This window comes from Aedes aegypti, chromosome 2 (genome assembly GCF_002204515.2).
Source record: "Aedes aegypti strain LVP_AGWG chromosome 2, AaegL5.0 Primary Assembly, whole genome shotgun sequence".
Classification (NCBI taxonomy): Eukaryota; Metazoa; Arthropoda; class Insecta; order Diptera; family Culicidae; genus Aedes; species Aedes aegypti.
In genome coordinates this window covers 314,155,582-314,169,699 of record NC_035108.1, presented here as the reverse complement: position 1 = coordinate 314,169,699, position 14,118 = coordinate 314,155,582, and the positions used below count along the sequence as shown (strand labels likewise).

General features: G+C 38.9%; 1 protein-coding gene across 1 annotated transcript in view; it reads right to left on the bottom strand.

Moving 5' to 3' along the window:
* LOC5563749 overlaps positions 1-14,118 on the bottom strand; it is a 636,451-nt gene that overhangs the window by 68,000 nt on the left and 554,333 nt on the right. The window contains exon 18 of the mRNA XM_021845713.1: positions 7,596-7,806. Coding sequence (XP_021701405.1) covers positions 7,596-7,806 — 211 coding nt within the window. The remainder of the gene's footprint in view (positions 1-7,595; positions 7,807-14,118) is intronic.

The following is a 14,118-nucleotide window of genomic DNA, read 5'->3' as shown; positions in this document are numbered from 1 at the left end:
TTAAGCGAAGGTGAAGAATCGACCCTAAGTGGATTTATTTATGGTTGATGGTAGTTTAATTGTAGATTTACGAATTCCTCTTGGTTTGACAGTAAATTTTATCCAGTACAAATGATGTTGGACCTTATTTGGTTCTAAACATTTAAACAAGTATACTTCGAATGCATCATATAAAACTGCATTTCCAATAAGAACAATTGACATTGACAACAGTTTTATGAAACTCAAGTACTTATCTCTAAATAGGCTTGACCTAGAATCAGCACACTAAATCATAAATCGTAACTCGCCGACCTGTTTGTTAATCACGGAAGTTGTTACTGAACATGCGGCGCACAACCTTCGGATAATGCATGCAACCAGTTCCAGTGGTCTCCTCATTTTTTACATGATCAATATCGCTGGAAATGCACCATGTAAGGCAGTGAGCTTCTGAATCTGATTAATTGACTGATTGCATTTACAGCACAGCGTCTGAGTCTGTTTACGACGATCACCAAAGCTGAAACTATCATTACTCAATTTTAAGTATTACGTATCAAGCGGCAACTAATTCAAGTGCAACACGTTTATACAAAAAAAAGGTATATGTACATAAATAAATAAACGTGAAAATGTGCTCTTCTTAGAAAAACGACTAAATCTTATCACATATTTACAACGATCATGCTGATGACCTCATCAAAATCGACTTGAGTCCAAGAACTCTCCAGTGTAATTTGTTTCACTAGCCAGAGTTCAGTGAAATGTATTATGGTTCCAGAAGTACGTTTCCCACCAATAGGGTCCTAAAGCCCTGTCCCAATTTTAGTGCCAAACGCTTAAGTTTAGGCCAATAACACATGTATACTCAATTTTCTAATGTTTTTCGTTGGTTTGAGTCCAAAAAAACATTTTTTTAGATTTTGTCGCACTCCTTGGCTTAAACTAAAATTTTGGGTGTATTTTGTTTTCCGTGTCCCTTCCGAAATGTCAGATAGGAACAACCCCAGTGGTAAAACTAAAACCCCTGTGGTGTTTTTGTCGACTAAGCGAACGTCAAACATGATCTTAAGTGTCAAGGTTCATTTATGGACCCAATTTTTAAATTAAAGTTTAAACATGATATAGCCGTTATTTGAGCGGGAAATATTGCTAAAGTAGTTGCAGTAAGATGCTCTTTCGTGTTATTGAATAAAAACAAGATTTCATTAAAAATTTTAGGACCCAATTGAGTGATTTGTGCCATTGTCATATTTGAGCCTATTTCTTCATCTACCCGATGGGATAGGAAAGGAGAGGAAATAGGAGGGCAGTGCAAAATGCATGAGCGTAAAGAGAGCCTATAGTTTGTTACATCAACGGGTTAAGAAAAACAGAATATCCTGAAGATTCAGGTTTCTGAAATCAGTTTCACTTACTAAGTGTTAAGCAAGTAATCCCAATCGCAGTTGTGCAAAAACTGGACAGGCACATATCAGATGATACGAAGTTCCATAATCGGAATCACAACCATCATACACAAATGAGTCAGCACGCTGATTATTTGCCATGTGATAGTTGAGTTGGCAGTGGCCAGTCAACGCTCTGACCAAGAGACTGCAATTCTGCTGTGACAGATTTTTTGAATACTTCGTCATCTTTAGAGATGGCTCAGTAATGTACAATTTTGTTTGCAGACACAACTCCAAACTATACCAGTATAGTTTGTGCTGAGTTTCCGTCTAAGGATTGACCTGAAGCTTCACCCAGCATTTCGAAATTGGAATAGCTGAATCAGTGCTAATGAAGTCATGCTATACTCATGGGCGAGCTAGGTCATCAACTAATTCATTCCCAGCGATGGAAGAATGGCCAGGTAGCCATAGAAGTTTTACAGAGTTGACTGAATTATGTTCCTCAATTTGAGTTTGACATGCGATAACAAGCCTCGACCTTGAGTCGGCCAAAGCAAGAGCTTTTATAGCAGCTTGACTATCTGAACAGAAGTATATTACTTTGCCCATTACGTGCTGTTGAAGTACTGATTACATTCCACCTATAAGATCAAATATTTCCGCATGAAAAACGGTGCAGTGTCTATAAAGTGAATAAAACTGATCCAGCCGTAGCTCACGAGAATATACACCTGCACCAGCTCTACCTTCAAGAAGGGAGCCATCAGTGTAACATACTATATTGTTTGATATACTCCTTTCCAAATAGCCAGACGTCCACTCTTCCCGTGAAGGGAATTGTATGGTAAATGTTATGTAAGGAAAGTGACAAGCAATTTTGAGATCACTTGGAGCAAGTGCAATTTTGTCCCAATTCACCAAAAGTGGAAACTACGAAGTGTGTGTAGATCTACGATTCACTGGATTTTTAGATCCAATACCCATAAACGGTAAGAGCAAGAAAATGCTTCTTGTTCAAGATGTATGTGTAGTAGAATAACTTCGAAAAGTGCCTCGAGCGCTGCTGTGGGAGTCGTAGATCATGCACCAGACATCGCCATCAAGCGCATTCTTTGGAGATGGCTCAATTTTGATTGGGTTGTTCTCACTTCGCCCTTTTGCCACCACACAAGGCATCCATATGCTTATATAGATCGAACAACTGTTGTGTGAATCCACTTATTATACTTGGGATTGAAGCCCCAAGTTTCACCAAAGTTTCGCCGACACTGACCGAATGCCATGCAAGCTTTCTTGATTTTGAAATCAATGTGAGGTGTCCAGGAAAGTTCAGGAATCTAGAATGACTCCGATGAACTTTACCTGATTAGTCAAATTAATCTCAGTGCAAAAAGGTCAAATTTTGCGGTTCAGTCTTTCCCTAAAAAGAACAATAGATGTTGTAAGGACTGTTCATTTTATAAAGTGGACACCTTGTGCATGCTTCTTCTTCTTCTTTCTGGCGTTACGTCCCAACTGGGACAAAGTCTGCTTCTCAGATTAGTGTTCTTATGAGCACTTCCACAGTTATTAACTGAGAGCTTTCTTTGCCGATTGATCATTTTTGCATGTGTATATCGTGTGGCAGGTACGAAGATACTCTATGCCCTTGGAATCGAGAAAATTTCCTTTACGAAAAGATCCTCGACCAGTGGGATTCGAACCCACGACCCTCAGCATGGTCATGCTGAATAGCTGCGCGTTTACCGCTACGGCTATCTGGGCCCCCCTTGTGCATGCTGTATCTTTTTAATTTATCAATGAAATTTCAATCGGTTTTTTGCACATCGTTTCGACTAGTATTGTACAATGTTGTGATAATAAAAATTTTCTAAAATAATGAAATTTTACACGAATATGGAACAACGATTAGAACCATCGATTTTTGGAGGTTATCAAAACGAATGATTGTTAGAAATGGTCTGGAAAATTCGATAATTTATATTTTCAAAACAGGCTTGTTCTTCGAAAGCATCATCAATCAGAAGCCTGATGGAAAAAATCAAGTTGTTTTTGGAGCAACAATTTTACAGATATAATTAAATCAGTTTTCCCGTATAATTTTAAAGAAAAATATTTTAAATTTGAAGGTAATTGATATGAGTAAAATTTTTTGGTTAAAAGTACGTCCTGACGGAAGTGCTAATATAGTTTTAATATGAAAAAAAAAAAACTTATATCTTCATAGAGTTGCTTATTAAGCCCCCACGTCACATTTAAAGCACAATAGAAACACAATTGCTTTATTCTTAGAAGACCTATCAAAGTACATTGACAATCATCAAAATTGGCAACACTGCTGTAATGAAATCCATTTGCAGCTGTGAATAGGGCCTTTTACGGACTACGTAACCAGCTTACACGGAGAAATATTTTTACCTAATTTTTGAGTTAACTTTACCCAAATTTAAGTATATCGATTATAGTTTCAACCCAAAATCTCTCGGTTTTCTCTTTCTTTCACACGAATGTTGTCAAAAATAGAGAGAGCTGCGTCTACCTAATAAGCCAAATTTGCGTCAATAAGCCAAATTTGGATTAATGCAGCTTTTCTTCTGTTTGGGTCGAAAGAACTCAATTTTGCGTTAAATCAACCCAAAATTGAGTATATTTTCTAATGAAATTAAAGCCAAACTACCTAGTGGGGACCTTGGAAATTTAGCCAAAATTGAGTTATTGGGCTTTACTACAGAATTGCGTTTGAAACAACCCAAAATTGAGTTGAATTCCGTCTCCGTGTAGGTCCCGCAGCTTGCAAACGGAAACAAAATTCGCCCTGTATGAAATATTGATTTTTCCGGTGGCTCTTTACGGGCACGAAGCGTGGATGTTGAAAGAGTCAGACCGTACAAAGATGCGAATATTATCAATCGTGTAAAATACGGCAGACTTTAGTGGGCTGGTCACTTAGTGCGAATGTCGGAAGAAAGAATTGCGAAAAGGTCGGCGTAGAGGTCGGCGGCTTCGGGGAAGACCACGAATACGCTGGCTTTACGCAGTGGAAGAGGACCTGGCGACCCTAAACGTTCGGGGCAACTGGAGAAGTTTCACCCAAGACCGACGAAGACGGAGCTCTACAATACGCCCGGCAATGGCGTGACGCTACGCTGTAGCCATCAAGGTATCAAGGTAGGTAATATCACGCCAAGATCTGGGAATCCAGTAGCAAAACCGCTTACAAGCAGCTTTTTTCAAAATATGTTAGATAAACTTAAATCCCATCTGGATCAGAACAGGATAAAAACCCATCTGCTCCAGGAAATTTAAAAGGAGCAAAGCTATTGAGTGCCCATTGAATCGATTTAGTAGTTACGACATTGCGAGCCGAAAGCCAGAGACTCATAACTACATGAAAATACCATATTTGGTTCATCCGTAGATGCTATGTCCACAGTGTATTGAATAAACATTCTTAAACATTTTCATCTGAAGGAGTAAAAACATGATTAGGTAAGCGAATTTCATTCTTTTGGAAATCCTTAGATTTTGAAAAGATTTTGTTCAGCCGACTGATTTCACTCAAACTGAAAACATTTGTTCAAAGGTTTTTTCCAGTCGGATCATTCAGTAGATCGAAGAGACTTCTTGTATGCCTTGCGAGCCGATTTCTAAGTCTAGTCAGTTCGGAATTCCACCATGGGGAACCTCTTGTAGTTTTCACAGACCACATACATGCTTCTTCAAAAGTTTCCATAATGTAGGATGTTGTATCAACGACATCATCCAAATCACTTAAATTTTCAATAGACGGAAAATATCCATGAAATTTGGTCGCAATTTATTCAATGTAGAGCTCCCAGTTTGTTGATCGTGGATTCCGAAAATGCAAAGTATGCACAGTTACATTTGAATGTTGAAAGAAGATATAGCGGTGATCAGATAATGATTTCTCATCTGATACATGCTAAATCGTCAACTCGTGACTGATCCCGACCAATACTGTGTACTGTTACAAAATGTGACCGTAGATTTCCATTTAAATTACGGTTTTAGCATTCTCTTATCAAATTGCGATACTCCAGAAAGAATCAGGTGATTACTACAAATGTGAAATAATTCGGGCCATTTGCATGAGTCTGTAAAGATTGGTCTGAGCTATCCTAACAATCGTCACAACCAAAACTAGGCAGGATTAAGTTTTTTGCATTCTTAGCACGAAAAGGATAAGCAGAGAAAAAACCAGATAGGTATCTGCTGAAGTCGTCGAAGGTGAATAAACACAGAGTATACGTGTAAAACTCAAAAATTCGAATCCATATAGGTGATAGTTTAAATTAAATAACAACATATTCATAATCTCACTCATATTTAGCATCAGGCTGGAGACTTAGAAAAGCATCTATCCGTTTATCTAGGAGAAACATAAGGTCATTTGTACTATTGTTTCGGGTAGCCCACGTGGCTTATGTACGACTGCTAGGCAATATTATGAATAAGTATTTATTGATTTGTTGACCAAGCCAACATGATAAACATATTATTAGTTCAACTTTTCTTGATAACCACTTATAGTAGGTTTATTGAAGAGAGGATTGTCATGAGTGCTTGATTATATGTTTTAAAGTGATACGATACTTGAACATTGTTCTCTAACACCGTCTCTAGTATAGGTCTCTTTAGTATTATGAGAGGTTTATGACAGGGTTGATGGGTGTTAAGAATTACTGGTTATATAAAGTTGGTGTTAGAGAACACTTCAAGAAAGCCTAAAATTTACTTTGCTTCAAGAGGTTGAGATCATTTGTCAAATAATCCCCAGGCTTTCTGCATATGTGAAGGCGAGCCAGTAACGGTGCATCGATAAACACATTCTCTATTTATTAACTGAAAATAAGATACCGACTGGTGGTTCATTGGGTTATTTTATAGCCTTTCCGATATTTTTTGATCCAGCTTTTAAACTGAATCGGATTTGTTCTGTGATCCGACAATGGAATCCAAACTTACAAACCTTGCAGTTCACAATCTTTTTCCGAAGGCAGGCTCAATTACATCTCCTGGATAATTTTTAAATGCTCAATGTTTATATTACCATTGTCTCCACTCGTTTAAACCTCTGGATTTTGAAACTACTTTGAGCGGTTAAGTCATATTTCGAAAAAAAAAACACGAGTTCAACTGCGCCATTGGATACGCGGATAGCACCCGGGACTCCAAACAGGGCACCGTTCACGGTAAGTTTTTTATGACCCCACTATCCATTCATGTCCTGAGACACAGTATGCTTTTAGATACATGACATGACACCAATTTGGGCCACCTGTATAATGGATTTCTACCACCGCAATAAACAATTCCGTTACGGCATTTCTAGCCTTTTTTCAAATCGACACTATACAGCTTATGAGGCTATCCGAGTGCAGAAGTTGACATTGATGGTCATTTTTTTTTTCAAAGCCGAATAGCCGGACCGATTCGTGATCAAACGTCAACATCCCACCGCAAAATCGCTAGTGTTCGGAGGAGATTTTAACCTCCAAATTGCGATCATCAGCTCCAAGTTAGTTCTAATACCCTCCGTTATAATGAATTATGGTGCGCGTCGATCGTCGCAAGTTTCTCGTTAAACAGTCAAATCTGATGTAAACCAATTTACCTTCTTTATTTTATAACACGCGAATGAATAACTACAGGGTTGAAAACCGTGATAATTTAGGTTATAAACAACCGATATATAAAACGCGAGTAAAATAACGTAAATTTAATATTGTTTGGTTTTACACAACTTTTCCGCCATATTGGATGTGATCTTACAAGAATTATATATTTTTGTGGCTGATATTATTATTAGTTAATAACGCAATGATAAACAAATTGGTTTAAATACTTCTTGTTGCTAGTTTTAATTATTAGACTTTCATGTAGCACCTGATAAGTTACCTTATTTCAACCTATTAAATAAATTCATGTGCTAAAAATATATGAGATCACCATTCACATCACGACAAACTAAATTAAGAGTTAATTGTTCAAGAAGTAACTGCTTCTGAGTTGAGAACCACTCCCTTAGCACAGATTTCCATGCTTACCCATTGCCAGACAGGGAAAAATTCTCCACAGCTTGTAGACCTGAGTGGTTCTATGTAGGAAAAGTCAACCACAACCTTGCGCTTTGTCAGGCTGAGTGTATGGCCTCTTGCTTGCCTACTCTATACTGTATAAGGGTTTCCGTAAACTTACTTGTGGGAAAAGTTGTAGCAGTCCCAGGATGAATATTGCCATCGCCATCGATGTGGCGGAGCAGAATTGCATTTTTAAAAAGGTCACACAGCATCTCCTCTGGTACAGGATCGGCAGCATGAATGGCAAACGCTATGCACGACTGCAGAAAGCAACATCCGCAGCTTATCACCACCAGAATCGGTCGGGTTGAGGTTTTCGTGACCGATGCCTGCAGTGCGAGAACGTTGCCCGTGTTCAAGCAGAAGCGTTGTTTTGCCGCGGACGCCATGGAAGGGGCCGGTCGTTTGTTGTTTGATGAGGTTTAGTCATGTAGAAGAAAGTTCCATCGGGAGCCGATGGTGGAAGAGAAAGAAAGAAAGCAAGAAAAATCGGTTAGTATCAGAAAGTGCGCCGCCGCCGCCTCGGTGAAAGAGCAATTTTCCTCCCTCTTGATTCCGGTACTAGCGGAGTTTGGGGAAAGTGTGGCACTTTAAGCAATTTGTTCGCTATGTTTATCTAAAGACGACAAGATATTTAAGTAATATATTCGATGGGCATCTTGGCCCTATAATTCTAAAATAATGCGTCACTGTTATAATATTTGGGAAGCAATGAATCAAATAATTTTCAGAATTCTTTTCTATTTTAAAACTATTTAGTGCTTTGAACAAAGTAGAGAAGAAATTGCCCAAGGTAGCTCACTTGCCCAACTGCCGCTACCCACATTGAACTTTTTTCCATCAGGATGTATTCAACTCGGCTGACTAGCAGCAATTGCGGTCGGAGAAAACGAACGTAAAATGTTACGAGAATGGGTTGTCAGTGGAAAAAGTTGGCTGAAAACAGTAATCTTTTCTTCATTTATTTAAAAAGTGAACGTCATTCGGCCGGCAAAGGACCTGGTAACTGGTATTATAATGCGCGGAATTGTTGAATGCAGTGGTTGATTCTAGTACGGTTTCGAGGAAAGCTTCAAAGTTTTATGGGCAAAGTTTGTACACATAACGGGATGCACTTGTTGGAAAGGGATTTGCAATACTGTTGTAATCGGAAGATTTGTTTTCACATGTCATGTTGGAATGGTTATTGTTGTGTGAAGATTTGCCCTGCAACAAAGAGGTTAATATTGAGAACTAACACCAATCAAAAGAATATCCAAATTGTTTTTGGTTTATGGTTATAAAAATATGAAATACAAATGGTTATAAATATATGAAATACCAATGAAAAAAAAAACTTTCCTTTACGCAATAAGTAGAGGGCATGCGAGTTAAACCATTATGTAAATGAAGTAAATCACGGAAACGAAAGAATTTAAATCATAGAATTTCGAGTCAGCCACAAAACTCTCAAAACTCTGCTTGTCATGTCGGTCTTTGTATTACTCTCCGGTAAACTTTCGGCATCTTAAATAATGTTCGGTAATATTCGCCATGTCCGCCAATATTCGCCCGGTGTTCATATTACCCTCACCCCCCAAAAAATCAACATCTTGAAATCATTTGCTTCAAAAATTAGGTAAATAAAAATACTTCCAAATTCCGCCCACAAATTATAAATACTTTAAAGCTATGATGTGATACGCAATTCAGTGCATTTTTGAGGGTTTTATTGATAAAAGCCTTAAATTCTACGAGTGAAAATTAACATCATATGAGAAAAACGGAAAGATATACTTTGTTGTTGTTCAGTGTTCCAGCTTTTGACAGTTCTAGATCGTCCTGCCTGCTTTCCAGATAAATATTCTTATGAGCACTTCCACAATTGTCAACTGAGAGATTTCTTTGCCGATTGACCATTTTTGCATGTGTATATCGTGTGACAGGTACGAAGATACTCTATGCCCTGGGAATCGAGAAAATTTCCTTCACGAAAAGATCGTCGACCAGCGGGATTCGAACCCACGACCCTCAGCATCTTCTTCTTCTTTATGGCATTACGTCCCAACTGGACAAAGCCTGCTTCTCAGATTAGTGTTTTTATGAGCACTTCCACAGTTATTAACTGAGAGCTTTCTTTGCCGATTGACCATTTTAGCATGTGTATATCGTGTGGCAAGTACGAAGGTACTCTATGCCCTGGGAATCGAGAAAATTTCCTTTACGAAAAGATCCTCGACCAGCGGGATTCGAACACACGACCCTCAGCATGGTCATGCTGAATAGCTGCGCGTTTACCGCTACGGCTATCTGGGCTCCTTGGGCCTCCAGATTGTCCTAGAGTTGTCGAAATAGTTCGTTGTCTAAGAAATAAGGGTGGTACTATGTTTTGCAAAGATTTATAACATAATTACCGTAAAACACAAACCCGTTAATTTTAACTCCCTGATAATTTACCCACAGTTCCTCTACCTAACTTTTGACGGTTCACCCCATGGGTCCATGCACGCAGCGAACTGGACTATCGAAATTTATACATATTGCCTTACTAAACATGGAACCAAGGTATCTAAAAGGGAAGTAGTTAAATCTGTCAGAATACTGCATTCGCCATGTTGAAATACAAGGTGACAGCTGGTGAATTTGTTTTGGTTAGAGGATGCTAGAAAAAGCTATGTCTCACTATACTTTATCTCAATGTTTTGTGAGGTTCAAACACTAGTTATTGGAACAAGTTCTTCAAACAGGCTTGTATTTAAGATTTCAAGATCAAAATCGCTAATTACATTATTTCAAACACAAAAATAGGCGAATTTTACTCAGGCATGCGGAAGATAATTTTCACTTCACCGGTTGGATTTGTTTTCTTTAATAAACAATCCCATAGAAACGAAACATGCAAACATACTCGCCAGCTTGCCAGCTGGCACATCCGCCTCCCCCGCAGCTGATCTAACCACGCTCCCATTGACTGCTTAGATTGATGAACCTCCCCTCAAGAAACTTCGGGTGGAACTATTATTGCAATGGACCAATGCAAGAGTTCACTAATTTGACGTTTGAGCGGTGCCGAATTCACTAGTTTCCATGGTCACATAAATAACACGGCACCGTTCAAAAGTCAAATAGTGAACTCGTGCATCGGTCCATACGAACGCCTAAGGGACTGTTTATTTTATAAAATGGATACCTTATTTATGGTATATATATATATCTATTTAATAATAAATCGCAATCGGTTTTCTGTACATCATTCATCATCTATTCTCCAATGTTACGACAATATAATGATCTGTATGGACGGAGGAATGAAAGACGAGACCGCTCTATACACTTACCAATGTGGTTTATTATACAGTCGAAATACAAAAGAGGCTTAGTCTAAATTGTGCAGGCCTTATATAGGAGTAGGACCGGATATCATTTGAATAAAGCAAGATAATTGTTACAATCAAGATAGGAGATAGGAGACACTGACATCTATAGCTAATTTCTATTTGCTATAATTATGGAATCTAAATGGAGTGATCTAATATATTTCATCCTCCCACTTTTGAAGATTCTTATATTCGACTATCAATATTTCTTATAACTTTTGAAACCAAATCTCAAAGGCCGTTTCCTAATTCGACTTGATCTTCTGACCTTTTTAGGCGAATTCAATTTTGCTTCTTTTCTTTTATGCTTGAGCTCAGTATCTTCATTTGTTCGTTTCTTTTCTAATAAAATCATTATTATGAATCAAATAATCAGGATGGAACTTATCATCTAAACTAGACTTCCTAATCTGATTTCTGTGCACAAATTTAACATTGTCATTTACATTAATCAAATATGTACAAAGACTGACTCTCTTCACAACTCTTGCAGGAATCCATTTAACATAATTTTTAAACACATTTCTGTACATTACTTTTTCATTAGTTTTGAATGTTTCGTCATTAATCTTCTTTTCTTGTTTTTGTACATAAATACTTTTGATTTACAACTTGTTTCATTAATTATTTTCTCATTATGCTTTGGATTCATTTTAGTTAGTAATGTTCTTGGTTATTATGAGTAGATCATGTCATTTGGAGCTTTTCCTGTCACTGTTGAAGAGGTATTATTGTAAGTGATCAAGAACTTGCAAATTATTTCGGACAGGGAAGCTTTCGACAGTTTCGATGAATCCAGATATACCTTTTTCAAAACTCCTTTGACAGTCTGTACAGCCCGTTCAGCCAATCCGTTACTCTCTGGATGGTACGGGGGTATTCGAGTCATTTTGATACCATTTTGCTCTCCAAACTCAACGAATTCCTTGGAACCAAAAGGGGGACCGTTGTCAGACACAATCTGATCAGGCAAACCAAAATACGCGAAGAATTCCCTCATCTTGCATATCGTGTATGCAGCATTAGTTTTGTTCATTTCTTTCACGTCAATGAACTTTGAATATGAATCGACTATGACCAAACAAGTAAAACTTCTCAAAATGAAAGAAATCGACATGAATTCTTTGAAAACGGTCTAACCGACTCTGGCCCACTCAACGGTATCTCTCACGCATTTTGAGTTTTGTGTTTGCTGACAAGTAAGACATGAAGCAACAAAATTGTCAATGTCATCATTGATGTTTTTCCACCACACGTACGACCTAGCATTCATTTTCATGCGCACTATACCGCAATGAGGCTCATGTACAACAGTTAAAACACTACTTTTGAGGCTTTCTGGAACAACAATCCGATCAATGTAGAACAAAGCATCATCTTCAATGCTAAAGTTGTTACGGATCTTGTAATAAACTTGCAAACAATCAGGGACTTTCTTGGGCCAACCATCATGTACGCAGGCAACTAACTTCTGGACCAACTGATCACGCTTTTGCGCATCTCTAATCTTTTCAAAATCAAGTGGACAGTTTTCAGACAGACGATGTATAGACTCATCATCAATACCAGTAGGATCTGGTAACGGCAATCTAGATAATGCATCAACATGGCGCATCTCTCGTGCCGGACGATGGATGAACTTGTACTTGTACATAGACAATGTGACTGACCTGTGATGTGAACGCTGTAACCTTGACGCAGAAACAATAGATGTACCTTTTGTTGGGTTGAATATCTCTTTCAGGGCTTCAGAATCTGAGCAAAGAGTAAAGCTTTTTCCGTACAAGTATTTGTGAAAACGAGTCACTGCAAATATTATCGCGAGACCACGGACTAGACTTTACCGGAACTATCACACCTTCACGACACATTCGATCTAGCTCATGTTCCACTCTTTCTCTAATTCCAAAAGGGACCGTATACGCTTTGTGGAATATTGGGACGACATCTGGTTTTAGCACTATTTCCGCCTCATAACCAACGATTCTATCAGACAGACTACGAGATATCACATTTGGGGATCGTTTTTGGATGCTAACCAAATCGACAGACTTACTGCTCAACAACTGGATTCGTGACACACCAGAATCGAACAATTGCCTCCACTCGGGGACCAAACTATCGAGCCAAGGACGACCAATCAATGGCATTTTCGATACAGACGGCTTTTTACACTCGCTAATGACAAGTTCTAACTCAACAGGCACGTGAACTTCCTGGTAGCCTAACCCTAACCTTAATCTGACCACTTATCTGAATCTTATCTCCTGTTAGCGTTACAAACGTTTTTGGACATTTTTGGACTGGGATTTCACTGAAATAGCGATAAATACCTTTCTAGTGGTATGACTGACGCACTAGCTCCAGTGTCGACCTCCATGACGACCGACTTTTCCCTCGATGAGCACCTCCATCTTGGCTACAGGACTCGCACTGCTTGACGGCTTGCAGACCTCGCTGACTACGTTGACGGACGCTGGATCTGGACATTCTTCTTCTTCAATCAACTTCATAGCGAAAAATTCTCCTTCTTCTTCACTATCGGACACTTTTGCTTGACCTCGTGGATTCTCGATGATTTTTTCAGCACACTTTTCACGTTTTTCTTCGGCTTGGATCTACATACCAACGACGTATGTCCTTCTTCCCGCACGAAAAACACTCCCAGTTACGTGCTGGACAGTCCCTTTGGTTCGTGCGATTTTCCACACAAATGGCACGTTTTCCGGATATCACTCTTGCTCACTTGCGGTACCGTTTTTTCTTCTTTAACACGTGACTGCTTGAAACCTAACCTTTTCACATACTGCTGCGACGAATGCTGCAACGTGGTGTTGCCGGACTCAGCCATTTCGTAGTTCAAGGCCAAATCACACGCGGACTGAAACGTTAGGTTTTTCTCTTTCAGAAGAACTGCTCGTAAACCCGAACTTTGGATTCCAGCCACAAACCTATCTCGCAAAGCGTCATCCAGGAAATTATTAAACTTACACGACTGAGCAGTGCTTTTATCGCGACAAATGTACTCCGCGATGGATTCTGACGATGCTTGCACACACAGTGCACTGGTGGAACTTGTACCTTTCTGCAATCACATTCACTGTTGGCGCAAAATGGCCTGTTAACGCGGTCACCAGTTCTTCAAAACTTTTCGTTTTAGGTTCCGCGGGGATCACTAACGACTTCAAAATCTTGTACGTTTCCGGACCGATCAATGTGATTAGCATAGCCACGCGCTTGCTTTCGATCACATCGTTTAACTCGAAAAATAGTTCGAGACGCTCT